Source organism: Ruditapes philippinarum, unplaced genomic scaffold, assembly GCF_026571515.1.
Source record: "Ruditapes philippinarum isolate M1 unplaced genomic scaffold, ASM2657151v2 ctg167_1_1_1_1, whole genome shotgun sequence".
In the NCBI taxonomy this organism is placed as follows: domain Eukaryota; kingdom Metazoa; phylum Mollusca; class Bivalvia; order Venerida; family Veneridae; genus Ruditapes; species Ruditapes philippinarum.
In genome coordinates, this window is record NW_026851615.1 from 427,330 (window position 1) to 444,798 (window position 17,469).

Genomic DNA, 17,469 nt, shown 5'->3' on the forward strand with positions numbered 1-17,469 from the left:
GTCCTGCTATTCAAATATACGTACCAAAGGGTAACATTTTAAATGCCAAGTTTAACAAAGGCGAGGTCCTTCATAAATTAAAGAAATATTTCAAAAACCGCCGGCCAGCAACTGGTCTCCGTGGTGTCAAGTTGTTGCATGACAATGCTTCGTCACACAAAGCGGCAATTGTACGAGAATATCTGAAACAGGAAAAGGTTGTCCTGCTTCTTCGCCTTCCTTAATGACTAGATTTTGCACTTTGTGATTTTTTCCCTATTTTTGAGGCTCAAAAAAACACCTTGTTGAAATATATCAAACGCGAAAAATCTCGGTTAAGCTTTTTTGAAAATTGGCCCAGTTGCATTCATATTTGAAAACCCCTCGTAGACTATTTGTTGCCCAGGTTTTTATACTTGTATTATGTTAGCCTGAATGGCTTATCCAGATATCTTTAAGTTGTGTAATTTCATTTAATGTTTCTTTCGTCAAATACCTTACAGTCATATAAACTTATACGGATTCGTGTACAAATACAATATGTATGAGTAGGTCATAGCGACAATATCAGATATAATAAGACTATAATAAAAAAAATAGATGTTTTGATGAAAGCTCATAGATAAAATCATGTAACTGGCTAAAAAAACACACACAAAAAAGTAAATTGAAATATTTTTTTGAAAGAAGATTTTTACTCTTTACGAGTTTGAAAAGAAAGATCAACTAAAGAAAGCTGCCAAATTGATTATTTTCACGTGTACATTATCTGACGTTTATTGCAGTGTCACTTGCAGAATGGCACGAGCCTTGATAAGCCACTTTTAGGCTTCCATTGCGGCAATGAGCGGCTTGGAACTCACACATATTACCTGTAACAATATTGTAAACTCAATTAATTAAAACTTGCGAAGAAAAGCTACATAGAAATATCGAATTTATATCATACGGAAATAGACATGTTGATGTTCGATTTTTTTTTTCTCACCTTATACTATACAAAGAGCTATTTTCAGTTTTCCACACAATGGGATTATTATCCCCAATGAATCGGTTATTATCGAATTTTTGGGTAATCGATATAAACCAAAAGCTACACTCGTCTTCTTTCGACAGTTTTCGTTTTATCCTATTTAAGTACAATTCTATTTTCTTTTATGACGCTATTATTTGGCGGAAAATATCACTTTTTTGCATTCCACAATGCTTAATTATCATCAAGGATTGAATATGATTAAACATATGACGACCTGTCTGCTTCGATACGTTTCATGATTATCAACCTTATTATAAAAATACAAATTATTTAATAATAAAGTTTAGTTTTGCAAGTTTTTGTTTTGTTTGTTTGTTTTTCTCAGTGAATACATCTTCTAGGAGCAGCTTATTTCCTCTTGTACTGTATCTTACCATATGTGTTACCATCCGAACCACACAAAGGCATCCACTCATCTGTACAAATCAAAGGACACGAATCACCGACATTATCAACCAGGCGTTCTTTTAGTGATACCCCGAATACATCTACAATAAAACATGAAATAAATAATATTTGTAAGACTTATAAAACAGAAAATACTTTATAAAGAATATCAAGTAATTAACTCCGTTCTGTAGATCACACACAATTAAGATTTCTTTTTTCTTACATCCTATTAAAATAGTGAAGGTCAATATTTTCATAAACATTTTAAAGTAGTTCGCAGGAACAACCAGTTGTATAGCGAATTTGTAAATGTTTAACCACGATTTGACTGATAAGATTTGAAAGATAATTGTCCCATGATAAGTAAAATTTTGCCAGTTTTAGGACATCATGGTTTAAGTAAGACTTACCACTTCCGTCCACGAAACTGCGTTAGAATTTATGACTGTTTAAAAACGCAGTTTCTCTCTACGAAAAAAGAAACTGATATTGTTCTAAAAAACATGCTAACACGCCCACAGCAGATCACCAAACCGTCGCATGGTATAAGACACCGAATAACTGCGCCAAAGTTCTTTGATAAGGATATTTGAATTACCTCCCTTTAATCATGATATGAATGTCCAGATGTATGAAGACGGAAGCCGGACCGACAACACCAAAATACGTGTTTGATTAGCGTTTTCCGCGTATATAATTTAGGTACTTGATGACAAGCACATTTTATCAAAGTATTGACCGAAACATGGAAAGAAAACTATGCGTAGTACTGACTGTTGTTTCGATTTTGTGTTGCACATATGCCCGGTATAAAGGAATAGGGAGAGCATAGTCTGCATATGGCAACAGTAAATTATTCAAAAATGGCAACCACAACAAAATAAGAAGAAATAAAGAAATGAAACACAAGCATAAACAAAAAAAATATAATATATGATTCAGTAAGTATGCATGTATTGTCATTTTATTTTGTCTAAAGAAATACAAAACATGAACTCAAAACCCGGTAGAACAAGAAAGAACCCAAAACCCGGTAGAACAAGAAAGAACCCATAACCCGGTAGTACAAGAAAGAACCCAAAACCCGGTAGAACAAGAAAGAACCTAAACCCCGGTAGAACAAGAAAGAACCCAAAACCCGCTAGAACAAGAAAGAACCCATAACCCGGTAGTACAAGAAAGAACCCATAACCCTGTAGAACAAGAAAGAACCCATAACCCGGTAGAACAAGAAAGAACCCAAAACCCGGTAGAACAAGAAAGAACCTAAACCCCGGTAGAACAAGAAAGAACCCAAAACCCGGTAGAACAAGAAAGAACCTAAACCCCGGTAGAACAAGAAAGAACCCAAAACCCGGTAGAACAAGAAAGAACCCAAAACCCGGTAGTACAAGAAAGAACCCAAAACCCGGTAGAACAAGAAAGAACCCAAAACCCGGTAGAACAAGAAAGAACCCAAAACCCGGTAGAACAAGAAAGAACCCAAAACCCGGTAGTACAAGAAAGAACCCAAAACCCGGTATAACAAGAAAGAACCCAAAACCCGGTAGAACAAGAAAAACCCAAAATCCGGTAGAACAAGAAAGAACCCAAAACCCGGTAGAACAAGAAAGAACCCAAAACCCCGTAGATCAAGAAAGAACCCAAAACCCGGTAGAACAAGAAAGAACCCAAAACCCGGTAGTACAAGAAAGAACCCAAACCCGGTAGTACAAGAAAGGAAAACGCTGATCTGAAAACATAAACAGAATGAAATAACGAATGTACTGAATACTGAAATTAACATAATCATGTCTGAACGTGTATGATACATTGCAGTGATGAACCTAAAAACCTCAAGGAATTGTATAAAAAATGCCTGAGCGTTAAATAGATGACTAACAAAAGAATGACAAATTATGTACTTTACAGACATTCAAGTGCTTTATGCCTTCACTGATGCTAACTAATCTAATTACAATAATTGCCGAAAGAAGACATAAAAATGCGACACAAATTATAAAGAAATCAAAACAAAGATGCATTTACTGTAGAACATTAACACACAACGCTTAAAATACAGTATCTGTAAAAATGGCATATAAAACAACAAGAACGGTTAGTGGTAAGATATTTTACACCCATGTATCCGAAGAGACAAGCACTATGTTAAAATGATATATGACATATGTTTCAGTGAAAGAGCGACAACTACTTTCTGGAGCACAATGCTTTTGCAAACTGTTACATACCCGAAATAAACTAGACCAAACAATTAGAACCATAGTAAAATCATTGTAACTCACACACAGACATATATACAAATTTATAAAAAAAAACCAACATAAAGGAATATCATAGGACATTTTATGCTAAATGCATTTATTAACCTTTTTTAACAAAATACATCATAACAATAAAGACAACCAAAACATAATTCGCACATTCTCAATTCTTATATTTTAATAAAAAATGGGCTTAACTATGTGATCAATTTTGATATTTTCAAAATTATTATTATTGAATGTAAACAAGCCCACAAAAATCAACAAGAGTGAAACGTTAAAAAAAAAAAAAATAAAAATGTAAAATATTTACTTAATATTGTAAATAAATATCGACGTCTAGGAAATCTAGAAAATTTCTACATTTTAATTTATTATCATTATTATTGTTATTATTTATCTTTTTTATAATGATTATTATTATTAATATATATTTTTTTGATATTGCAATAATTCCTTCAAACGTTGTAAAATGTACAGTTATGCATTTTCCAATTACATAATACATGTACACAACGTTAAAAGATATAATCATGGCGCATGAATAATGACATCCGCTAGAAAATAACTTATGACCGTACTCTGATAAAACCACTTTTATGAAACTTAAACCAGTTAAAACCGCTTATGAAAGCCACGGGTAGGCTTTATTTAATTAAGTATACATAAAGGTAGGTACTAAGTCATTGTCCTAGACAGCTCCTGACTTATCAGTAGGGCATGGTGAGAACATCAGTGTGAGAAAATTATTTAGACTTATTGTAACAATCAATGGCCCTGCATGAGGCAATAGCATTGCCAATGTACCCAGCAACATCCACGCTACCTGGCATGACACCTGTAATTCATAAATCTGTTCGATGATTATTACAAATCTTAGATCTCATCTATTAAATTATGTGTCTCAATCAATTAAGATTGGTTTGATATATTGTTGTCTGTGATGTCAAAACTAAAGTCAGAGGATGCCATCAAAATTTTGTAAATTTTACAATAGTTAAAAAATTTGCAGGTAAACAGTTTAATCTTGTTGAGATTTTTTTGACAAATCAGGAATTTTTCGACAGAATTATACCATTTTTGTTTATAACCACTATATTTACAATCATATAAATAGTAATAATAACAATAATAATAAAAATAATAAAAATAATAATAATAAAAAAAAAAATAATTGCGCCTGCATATAATAATTTATGAAATCATCTTTCACTTTCTTTATTAGAAAAAAAAGTTAATTTCTTCTTATAGACAATTTACGTCTTGTTCCCATAATGCTTAAAAATCTCCCTTTTGTAAACTAGTGAATTGCCAACGATTAATTAAATTTCAATTGTTTCAACCATAGATAAAAAAATCCTCCTTTCATGGCACGAAGACTTGTGATAAACTATTTTATATATGAGCCGCGTCCTGACAAAACCAACACAGTGCGTTTGCGACCAGCATGGATCCAGACCAGCCTGCGCATCCGCACAGTCTGATGAGGATCCCTGCTGTTCGCTTACCAACTCTATTACAAGTGGAGACACTGACAGCGAACAGCATATCGATCCTGATCAGACTGCGCAGATGCGCAGGCTGGTCTGGATCCATGCTGGTCGCAAACGCATTATGTTGGTTTTGTCGTGACGCGGCTCATATATATTTTTTATTTGTTTACATTTCTCGCGAGATTGTTTCCTTTTTGTTAAAATTTCATGGGAGTCTTATCTTATTTTGGCGCAAAATTCATAAACATGTTGAAAATTTGAAAAGGATATGGAATAATGATAACAAACCTTACTGATGAGTGAATTTACTGAAGTATTAAAAGGGATGATATAAATTGTATCTCTTACATCGAATAACAATATATCACAGTTGTCTGTGTTTTAAATTTAGTGCATGAAAAAAAACAACAACAAAAAAAAACCACACACACACAAATTTTTACTACATTGTACAAAACAAAAAAGTTCAACCTTGATAACATTCATCAACAAACAAACAGAAAAAACCCCAGATAGATACCATTGAAAAAACAGGCCTGAAACGAACTTTTTAATAACGGAGAAATTTATATTGTTTTTGTCTTGTTTGCAATTTAAAATAATTTCATCATTGTTTAGTGTTTACCGTTCAAAAAAAAGAAAACAAAACGTTAAAACTTATATATATTGGCTATAACTGAACTTTTTTCGTAAAGAGTAATTATAATTAAGCTAGTTCCGGTTTATTTATGTTTCCTCTTCAAGTCTATCTACGTGTGCACTATTTGTTTGTCTAAAACATATACTCATAGATTACCAATGTTCTACTCACTTAAATAAACGTGTTTCTAAAGTCGTCTGGAATGTTTACTAAAAGTCTATTCCGATATAAGAAAGTACACCAGCATCAGTACGGCAAGGTCTGATAATAGGGTTTTACAGTTCTGCTGATGCTTTTATGGTCGTGTTTGTGATAGGTATGGGAACTATGACGTTAATGAATGTCTGGGGATAATGTCGAATAGATATGATACTAGATTTCATTATGCATTTATAATGCATGAATAAGAAACGGATTTCGTTAGAAACCTAGAATTTAAAATACATTTACTACTGTTGTCTCAAATGTGAATGAAACACATATTCAAAAGAAACGGGAAAGATATGTGCTTTTTTCTTTCTCTTTAAATATGTGTAAATGATATTTTCCTCTATACGTATATAAAGAGGTGTTGTGTATTCCATATGTAAAAATTAAAGAATGATCAATGGAAGGGAATGTTGTCCATAACATAAATGCCCACTGACCGAGACATACAGGGACGGACATAGCGGGTGACAGAACAGCAGCAGGACTATAAAATTTGTAACTGTCAATTTGGATATCTTTGTCTAACCCCAAAACTGACCTGGAATTTTATTTGATATGCAGTTAAATCGTTATTAGTTTAATGAGTGAAAACTATTTAATGAGTGAAAAGTATATAGCTAACGTTACGATCCAAACTTAAAGAAATCAAATATAGTTCAACATTTCAAAAAAGAAAAAAAAATGAAAGTAATTCCGTAGGAGACTTCAAATATTATCATATCTGTTAAATTTTAAAATACGAAGCGCATTAACCATAAAGCATACGGAAAAAAAAAGAAGCAAAAATAGCATATGAAGGTAATTTACATCAGTTCGAGTTCAACATGTGAAAAAATGTTTGGAATTAACTCATCAATGTAAAACTTTCAAGCAAGGATGATGTAATGGTATTTTGATAATAAAATAAACTTTCTTAGTAATAAAAATGTCGGCTTAAACACTTACTCTTGACATTATGAAGCAGAAGTATGGCAAAAAGAAATAAACACTCAAAAGAAATATATGGTATACATAAAATACGATGTTTTTCATGATGAACTTTCATTCTGAGAAGCTGTCGTACATCTTGATGCAATGTTGGTGGCATTTCCTTCAATCTTGCATATTATCATCCCCAAAATATACAAAGGGGGTTTGCTGTATAGTTTGAAATATATTCGACATGTCAATCTTGTTCCTATAGGTTCTTTTCTCAGTATACGAACTCGAATATCTTAAAATGTTCTGCTATTTCCTAGTTACACACTTCTGAGCTTCTGCCACACACCTTATTCACACGCTATATAGCTAGCTAAACAATACGTTATGCAATGCAATACAATATATAACAAATAACTTTATTGCAAATAAAATATTTTACAGTGTTCATAGCTAAAATATATTTGTTCATTTATGAAAATAAGATCAAACATGGCATGAAAAATAACAAAAACTAAAATATATGATGAACGAAGTAATCAGCGTTTAGCCCAAAAAGTATCCGTGATTTATAGGGTATTCTGTACATATATATACATAACTCGTTCTTCGATAAGCTTTGTTTAATATGTCCATCTTTGCTATGACCTGCATCCAATGAATTGTTGTGTAATTAAACTGATGGCAAATGGGTTCATATTTTCAAGACTGTATTTTTTAAAAAGAAAGTTGAAACAGTTTTGAAATTGAAAACAGTTACATCTGTTCCTTTTTCATTTTCAGTTTTTTCAAACAGTACTATTAAATTTGAATTGATGTAATTGCTTAAAAAGTTTTGAATCGCGTTACTGTAATAACGGTATATCTATTCTGTCATAAACTCTATCACTTTCTAAATTTTTGTGTTGATGAAATCATATTAAATTCAAGAAATGATATTGAGAAATTTTTTAAAAAGGAGGTTCAATAAAGTTTCTTTTTAATGAGCTATTTAACACTACATGATAAGATATATTCGCTTAAAAACTTTAAAAATTACATTTTTTTTATCAAGAACGGCACAACAAATAATTATATTCTTCGTTGAAAATGAATATTCTAAATTTATACAACTGTACAAACCATTATTTTTCTCATATGGGATCTGAAATTGATACACTTTATAAGATATAGAGAGTTCACTTTCATCCGGGTTTCATTGTATCAAGTATCACAATTCAGTTTCAAATGATAGAAATTATAGTGTTTAATTTCGGCCTGTAATAGCTTGAATATCTACGGATGAACCCAATCCCGGTATGTCTTTGTTCTGTCCCTGTCAAACGAAGTGCATCAAGCTGGGTATGATGCTGTACGTGCAGACATTTTTATTACCTGCACAATGTCCGATCCTCGTGCAATAACCTGTTCTTTTTACCAGATCGAGCATTAATCGTCCAACAATCTGGAATATATTTCGGATGGGTTTAGGCAACCAGCAATTAAACAACAAAAGCGCAGTGGAGGCAGAGTGTAATTTGGACAAATATCGGTAATTATGATACAAAAGAGCACATAAACATGAAGTTTATATCAGAACTTGATACTTCTAACACTTAGAATAGGGTAGAAAACATCCGACTGAGGTCAAATGATTTAAATACGGTTATGGAAGTATGAAAGAATATTTTTGCGATGTTATTTGTAATTTAATGTAACCGAGACAGCTTGTAAGGTGAATGACAAACAACGGTGAGACCCAGACACTCTTATGGGTAGTTTATCTAATGAGTAAGGGATGTTAATTTGAGAATAAAAATGTCTGCATTATTTACTGAACAAATTGCATTGGGCGAAAAAATACCCGAAAGACACCGAAAAAGTAAAGGATCGGAAGTGCCAGTGTTAATTAAAATGACTGTCGGAGGCATACCTGCATATAAATTAGATTTAAGAAATCAAAAGAAAATGCAACTGATATAAACTGCTTAAAGCGGAAAGCCTTTTAATAACGCTGTTAGAATGTGTCGATTGGATACATATCATATTTGCCAGATAATTGCGAAACATTTACCCATGTAACCGGAGATGAGAAGGGACAAATTGACATGCTTAAATAAGTGACGGTTTCACATAAAATTTAGGGAGGAATTGAATTATGATAATTTTGGTGCGCTATCAATAAAACATAAAAAAGATCTGAAGTCATACATTTCAATTTCAGATTATGACTCCAGCATCTAAAGAACACTTTATTTTGCATTTATACAACTTAGGAATAAACGACGACAGACGTCAAATGCTCTTTAGGATTAAAAACAAAATGCAAATTAAAAAGGACATTATTGACATTAATTGTGAATTGTATTATTCAAATAATGTCATTGACATATTTCATTAAATATATCACTTAACCCTCTATTTCAAAATAAATATTTTAAATAAATAAAATATAAATAATCATAAATATAAAAAATATTAAAGAAAACAACAACAATAAACACCAAACAAACAAAAAACATACTTTTACAAAATAATATCTGGTAAAAAGTTACATATCTAATTTTATATCAATTAGATGGTATTCTAACAAAACAGAGTTACCAACGTCCCCTGCCTAAGGGAAGTTTTACATGAAGCACAAAGATTAAAAAAAAGATTTAAGTATGGATCTGGACTTACAGTTCAAAATTTTGATCAATGCTATATCAACACATTCAACAATAAATTCATTAAAGAGATACGAAGAAACAATTTCTGTAGATGTGTCAACAGAAATAAATTTGTACAGATTTTATCACTATTTCACAACCAGAAAAATTGACAAAATACAAAACCAATATAGGGGTATGGTCTGTTACAGGGTATACTTTGTGTCCGGTTCGTAACTTTTTCATCAATCAAGGTATGTAGGCGATTAGCTTGACATTTTATTTGCTTGGGCCTGCTTTGCCATCATACTCTGTAACAGACCATGTTAGGTTTGACCTTCAAGTGTGACCCTATTTCACAACCAGAAAAGTTGACAAAAACAAAACTAATATAGGAGTATGGTCTGAGGGTATATTTCGTTTCCGGTCCGTAACTTTTTCATCGATCAAGGTATGTGGGCGATTAACCAATGACATTTTATTTGCTTTGGCCTGCTTTGCCGCCAAACCATGTAACAGACCATGTAAGGATTTGACGTCCAAATGTGACCTTGAGGTAGGGTCTGGATTTGCGCATGACACGTCTTATTATTGTGAACATGTGTGCCAAGTTGTTTCAAAATCCCTTGATAGATGACAGTTATGGACCGGACACAAAATTTACTCTATAACAGACCATGTTAGGCTTTAACCCCCAAGTGTGACCTTGCCCTTGGAGGTAGGGGTTCGGGTGCTGCGCATGACATTTCGTTTTAAAATTGGAAACATTTGTACTAAGAAATTTTAAAATCCCTTAAAACGATGAAAAATTATGGACCGTACACAAAATATACCCTTTAGCAGACAATCTAAGTTTTGACCTTTAAGTGTGACCTTGAAGGCAAGGGTCCGGGTGTTGCGCATGAAACATCGAATTAGTACTGTGAACACTTGTACCAAGTTATCCCAAAATCGCTTGATCTATGAAAAAATAATGGACCGGACACAAAATATACCCTTTAACAGACAATGTTGGGGTTTGACCTCCAAGTGAGATCATGACCTTGAAGTTAGGTATTTGGGTGTTGCGCACGACCCATCGACTTCTTATTGTGAACATTTTTGCCAAAATCACTTGATGGATGTGGAAATTATGGAGCGGACATTAAAGTGTGACGGACTGACAGATGGACGGACGGATTGACGAACGAAGTCCATTTCTAAATCTGTCTTTTTACCTTGAAAAGGAGGGGACAATAATGTCTTTATTCGTTTTAAAGTAGTCAAAATAAGACACAAAAAAGCGACAAAATTATTTGTCTATATAATACCAAGTACAGTAATCATAATCTATATACATTATATAGATTATGTAATAGTACACGCTAACGCTGATTTTATGATTAATGACAAATGTTCAGTTACAGATTTACTGTCAGTGCCAACTTCTATATATCATAGTTTGTTTCTAGTAGATGAAAAAATTCTAATACAATGACAAAACACTTGCTTTTAGTCAGCACCCTGAAAATCAATAACATCAAGTGTCTCAAAGGAATGCCAAAGCTAAAAATTTCAATAAAGTAATGCTGAAAATATTAAAGTTCCTAACCGTCTTGCAATCAACATGCGCTTCTGTTGTTTTTTCCCCTATTTATATGTCAGCAATTAAGAAGTAAGTTAAAGAGAACATTATTTATATATACGATGCCTTGTTGCCAACTTTGTATTTGTACTTAATCAATTTGAACAGTGTCATAATGGGTAATCGTAAAAATACAAGGTAAGGCAATGTGGAAATACACCATAAATCTATATCTGACACGTTCTGGAGATGCAACAGATGTTGTACCAAATAAATTTTGTCTATAAAACAAAATGTGCACATAAGTAAAAATTAAGTTTCGTGTCAATTGAACCAATGAATTATAAACTCATTGTGCCTTCTTTAATCAAGTTATAATTTAAAAAAGTTGAATGTCATGGCATCAACACACTCGGGCTGTTTTAACACCTGCAACACTTATATAATCGACAAAGATTATAGGGTAACTTCTGTCTAACCCTTTTTAAATATTACAACCACAGGTATTCAAAAATGTTCAGGAATGAATTCAAGCTCATTTTTATACACATTAAACTCATCAGCACAAAATTAGATAGTTTATCAGTTAAACTGATGCGTGCATGTATCTTAAAGTCATAGATCAAGTTAAGCACGAGTTAAACTCACAGCACGTCAATCTGTACTTGTATAAATTATGTGTTTATGTTCTTTATATCAGCCGACATCTAATGCATCATTTGCAATATTTATGTTATTTATATCTTACTATCAGGCCTGTGTTTCATAAAAATGAAATCCGATTGATAAAAAAGCATATTTCTGACAAAAATGAACGAAATATATACATAATTGGTGAAATGTGAATCCATGTTATATGAAGGACTATGAGCTACTGTTTCTCCGAACATCCGTGCATAATATTCATTTCACAAAGATGATATATGAACACCTCATTAGATTCGTTAACTGGCATCTTAACGTTAGTTAGGTTTTTATATCATGTTTTATGGGATCAAGTAGGCAACTGCAACTGCTTTAGTTCGAAAACTGACAAAAATGAAAGCTTAGAAACGTATTTGGTAAGAAAATATATTTCTGCGGTATAAAAACTTGAAGACAGTATTTTAACATCAATCAAGTGTTTAATCGTCTGCCATGAGGCTATAATCCAGTCATGATTACCTTACTGCCGCCCATATTTTATATCAAGGTCATGTGTCGGTCTTTTAATGTTGTGTTAATCGCTATAAATAGCTTGTCCATTTCTGCACCGCGCTTTGTGCTCTCCCTTTGTTTTGTCCCGTTTCTGTTCGTTGTCTTGCTTGCTGCCTTTCCGAAAGTCCTGTGTGACAATATGTCGTCGAGATCTGCCTCACATGAATGTTCTTTTACCGTGTTGATCTTATATGCATATTTAGCATGTTTGTTTGTTTGATTTAGTTTTACGTCACACCGACACAATATAAGTCATATGGCGACGTTCCAGCTTTTCTGGTGGTGGAAGACCTCAGGTGCCCTTCCTTGCATTATTTCAGGCACGAACCGGCACCTGAGTAGAACCACCGACGTTCGTTAGCTAGATTGATTCCTTCCTCACATAAAAGAATCCAAAGTCCATGTCGGGATTCGAACCAACAGCGGTGAGGGGCAAGTGGTTTGAAGTCAACGACCTTAACCACTCGGCCACGGACGCCCCTATTTAGCATGTACATTGTGTATTGGTTTCTTATAGATTTTAAGAATAAGTATATTTTGCCAAACGATAAAGTCAAATTATCTGTATACCATGCAAATTGTTTCACAATTGATAATATGGTACAAATCTTGCAAGAGAAAATAAGAGAACTTAAGTAACACATAAAAGTGCGGGTATCTTGTACACTTAATCGAATATATTTTATATAGATTTAGATTACCTTAGAGAAATTTTCAAAGACACGACATCCTTATTATTAAATTACTCTTGTTTTCAGTGCAATTTCTCGGCAATTTAAATACAATAAAATTTTTGATTTAATGATAGAAGACAAATATACAATAGTAGATTTAGTTCCGCTTCCAACTTCTATATGTCAAGTGGTGTTTGCCAATGAAACTGTCTGCAGAATTATAAAGAGAAGACTAAACATAAAGTGAATGTATCTGAGTGAGGAAATCAAAGAAATTCGTACCATGGACAAAGCAAATAAACTAAACTTTAAAAACATCTTAAGATGCTGGAAAGTCCAAAGTTCTGAAGGAATAGAAACCGGCTTTATGTGTTAAAACTCATTACAAAAATAAAATGAACACGTTGTATTCAACTTTCAATTTCATTCAAATATATATAACTCACTCATCATTATAATCACTGGTTTCTAAATCAATTGCATGGCAAAGATGGGTAGGACGTACCTTTGACGATAACTTAGATTTGGCCTGAACCCGCCTAACTATCTTAATATTTAAGTGTCAAAATACATTGATAACAAGTTAGAATTCTAGATTGTTTCCAACCGCCATGCCCTAAAGAATTCTAGATTGTTTCCAACCGTCATGCCCTAAATATCAAATATAAGTAGTTCTGACTTGAATATTTGTGAATAGTTATCTAAAAGCGGAAAAATATACAAAATAAAATAATCTTCACTTATCAAAATAACAATTATTTTTGTATGTTTTTAGGGATTTGAAATATCTTATAGAGCTGCTTTATATGTACTTGACATTAAAAGCTGAAATAAAGTTCAAGGAATGACAGCTAACAAGACAGACGGTAATAAATTGAAGGTTAATGTTAACGGATATCAGCAATGACCATGTCGCCTGTATTCATTATTTTACTTTGGAGCAAATTATGGTCAGAGGAAACCTAACTAAATTCTTTAATTCCACCCTTCATCTAGTTGTCCAGAATCCAGATGATATGCCTCGAATTAAATGTAAAATATTCGCGTAAGCTAACACTAGTGGCAATTGTAACCGCTTCGTAAAAATTAAAAGGAAAAGGCATAAATATGTTTATTTAAAATCTAACTTCAGCGGAAAATCAATTGTGACATTGTTTCATTCTTACAACTTGTTGGACCTCTTTAAACACCCCAAATGTGTCATTTTTCACTTCTTGTCAATTTGTCATTGTACTTTCATCGAACGCGGCGGGTTGTACTATACTTAGTATGTTGTTGCTTGCTTTCTTCTGAAATCACCTTGACTTATGCTTGACTGTATGATTTAACGTTAAAATTATTCTTTCTAAAGGTGACCTTCTAATTCTGAGCCATTATAATTAGAAACTATTCATAAATAAGGATTTGTTTAAGGTTTAGTTTTTATATATCTCAAACATCTCATTTATAAACCTTTTATAGTTTTAACTTTATTTCCTTTTGAGACGACGTAAATTCGAAAGAAGGAAGGTATAGTGTATAGCAAAGATAAAGGTTTTTAGACAGCAAAGATTTGTTCATCACGTACAGGAACACAAAGCATAAGCATATCATGCACAGAACGATGAAATTATGTAACCTTTTCTCACAGTTCCTTTAGTGTCTTCTTTGACGTATGTTTGCTGCCTAAGTAATATCTATGATATGTTTATCATTATCTTGACTTCTTTTTGTATCATGACTATATTCCATTGTTTGTCTAAGGTATACCATATTGTGTATTAAATTTCTGTTACCATTCGTTTGTTCTCTATGATTTATAAAAAATCATAACTTTGGACATAAAACAGCCCCCCTGGCATATCACAAGTCAAGACTTTCAGAGACATTGGAAAGTCAAAGTGGTCCAGTTTCCATAGAGTACCAGTGTAATGCCTAAATGTTCGTTTAGCTTGTCATTTAGGACTAAAAGCTCTAGTGCTTTAGTCCATTAAATATATAACACATTTATGAGAAACAATGTACTTTGTAAAAAGCGTACATAAACATCATTTTTGCAAGGCACGTATTCATATACAAGTACATGTATGTAAAATAGACAAGAAAAAAATCCCTAAAGACAACACATGAAAATTGAAACTGTTGCAGGCTCGGTTTGATTTGATCATTTGTGTCCACCACTTTTAATGTTGAAAATTTAGTACCGCTCAGGCCGGTGTTAGCGGGTGTGAGAATTATTATTATTCATGTACAGACTCAATCAAATTGAGTCTGCAATTTTCACGTAAGTTTGCTGTTTTTAATGCTTCCGAGGCATCACTTGTTTCAGATATTGATTGAGCCTGTTCGTGGACGGTTTTGGAAGCTGCAAGTTACCCTCAACGCCTCCTAGCACGGCAAGTTTACGTGTTCTTTAGTGTCTCTGTTACTTGATGATACTGACTTTCTTTATCTTCTTATAGTCAGTTTTTTAATTTAATTTCTATTGCTTTTATCATAGATAACCTTTTATTATCTATATTCGTTTTAAAGACAATTAATCACAAACAAAGCATCCTTTTCTTATTCGCTGACAATAAAATGGAAAACGTTATGCAGCTTACTGAACTGTTCTTAGCGTTTACTAATACAACATACTCGCACTGATTTAATGATAAATGACAAATGTACAATAGCAGATTAAGTGCCAGTGCCAACTTCTATATGTCACAGAGTGTTTCTAGTAAATGAAAACTGTCTACATAGCTGTAAATTATAGACAGAATACAATGTCAGTACATTAGCTCAAGGAAATCAACACAATTTGTATGTCTTGCTGTATGATTAAATCAAGAGGGGGAAATGGGTATTGATAACTGTGTACATTATCGGGTTTTTTCTGTTTTTACAAACATTACTTCGACTATAGTTTGTTCTGCTTTATCTTTACTAATTTGTAAAGAAAGTGTGCACTTTGTTTATACTTATTTCAGAAGAGTATCAGCAAATTTTGTGTCAATTTGTTTTGAAATATGTATTGACTGCACGATGGTTTACGATTGATTGTTGTTAGAATTTTATTTTACGTGTAAATAGCAGTGGAGTGAAGAGTGAAAGTTGTAATACTTGTGATTTATTTTTGTAAATACGTTAGTGCCTTTATATAATTTCATATTTGAATGGCACACCAGTCCAGTCAACATCATAAGATGTTAAGTCAGGTCCATATTGGCTCGATCATTTACGCTGATCCTGACACGAGGTTGGCATAAATTGTCAACAACTAGACGAAAATGCGAAACAAATCATAAGACTGCAACTTCTTTCTTTTCATCAATCGCTATTTACACGTAAAAAAGTTTTAATTAAATTTGAAAATAAAAAAGAAATGTGTAGTCAATAACGTTTTGTAAAATTGCATACCAAATTTACCAATTAATGCACAAGTAGCTAGTAACGAAGAGTTTTCCAGTAACGTTCAAACTCTCTTTTGTATGATTTCAACTTTGTATCGTTTACGTTCAGTAAATTATACAGAAATAGTTAATTCCTAATCAGATAACATAATTATTTATTCAGGATGTACATTTTAATGGTCGATTACAGACGGTGGTATAATTCAAAAGTGGTGAAAAAGGTTGTAAACTTTCTTTTTTTACATTTCCCCCCTAAAATTGGCTTAACAATGTATTATTATGCAATCTCATGTTGTTATCATGGTTAGGTGTATATGAGCGTATGCCAATGGAACTTTCGATCTTGTGATGATATGAAAGCATCTGGAAAGGTGTGTCATTTCAACGGATTAGCATTTTCGTATTTTTTTTAAAGAAAGCCTAGCTTCGAAATGATAATTTTTCATAGTTGCCACTAGCCCGCAAAATCCATTGGCATCATTTCCATAGGCCTTCGTAGGTTGTGGTTACAATGATTACTGGCAGGTGTATTTGAAAAAAAAGTTACATTCTTGACATTTCAAGAAAAAAAGAGATAGTAAAAATCAACAATAACAACAGTTTTAGAGGAATTGATATTATCAGTAGAAAACATGTAAGACTATTTCAGGAAAGGTGTCTAGTGATGTTCAATATCTATAAGAGAACAAATGGATGATAATTATAATTATGATCTGAAAAGTAAATCAAATACGAAGTCCGTCTGTTATCAGTTTAACTTCCTGTAAAATTAACAGTGAAGGACTGAATGTGAGAAGAATTTTCATTGGTCATTTTCAAATTACAAACTGAAGTCGGTGAATCTCATTGGTCATTTTAAAATGAAATGTAAAGGACAGTTCTAACCATTCTATAATAAAATGTAAAGGATAGTTCTTACAATTCTAAAATAAAATTTGAAGGATTGCTCTAAGATAAAATGTAAGGGATAGATTTTAGGTATTAGATAGGAATGGGTAAAGTTCAGTTAATTTGTAAATGATTACAAAATTTATAAAGTCAAAACAAGTTAAAGGGACACCTTAAATACGAGAAGTTATCCTACTTTGAAAAGTCAGCAA

At 32.6% G+C, this 17,469-nt stretch overlaps 1 protein-coding gene across 1 annotated transcript; it reads right to left on the reverse strand.

Annotated features, from left to right (window-relative positions):
- Positions 1-710: 710 nt before the first annotated feature.
- On the reverse strand, positions 711-1,767 carry LOC132713308 (PI-actitoxin-Avd5a-like). The gene is made up of 3 exons (XM_060695880.1): positions 1,629-1,767; positions 1,390-1,503; positions 711-851 (listed from the first exon to the last, which is right to left on the reverse strand). The coding sequence occupies exons 1-3, from the start codon at positions 1,666-1,668 to the stop codon at positions 745-747; spliced, it is 261 nt and encodes an 86-aa protein (XP_060551863.1). The 5' UTR covers positions 1,669-1,767; the 3' UTR covers positions 711-744.
- Between the last annotated feature and the right edge of the window lie 15,702 nt (positions 1,768-17,469).

Bases quoted from the DNA above. Each gene is read 5' to 3' on its own strand.
- LOC132713308 (XM_060695880.1), bottom strand. From the start codon at position 1,668: ATGTTTATGAAAATATTGACCTTCACTATTTTAATAGGAT. The intron at 1,504-1,628 runs GTAAGAAAAAAG...GTTTTATTGTAG, and splicing joins CTTCACTATTTTAATAGGAT to ATGTATTCGGGGTATCACTA. The intron at 852-1,389 runs GTAAGATACAGT...ATATTGTTACAG, and splicing joins TTCGGATGGTAACACATATG to GTAATATGTGTGAGTTCCAA.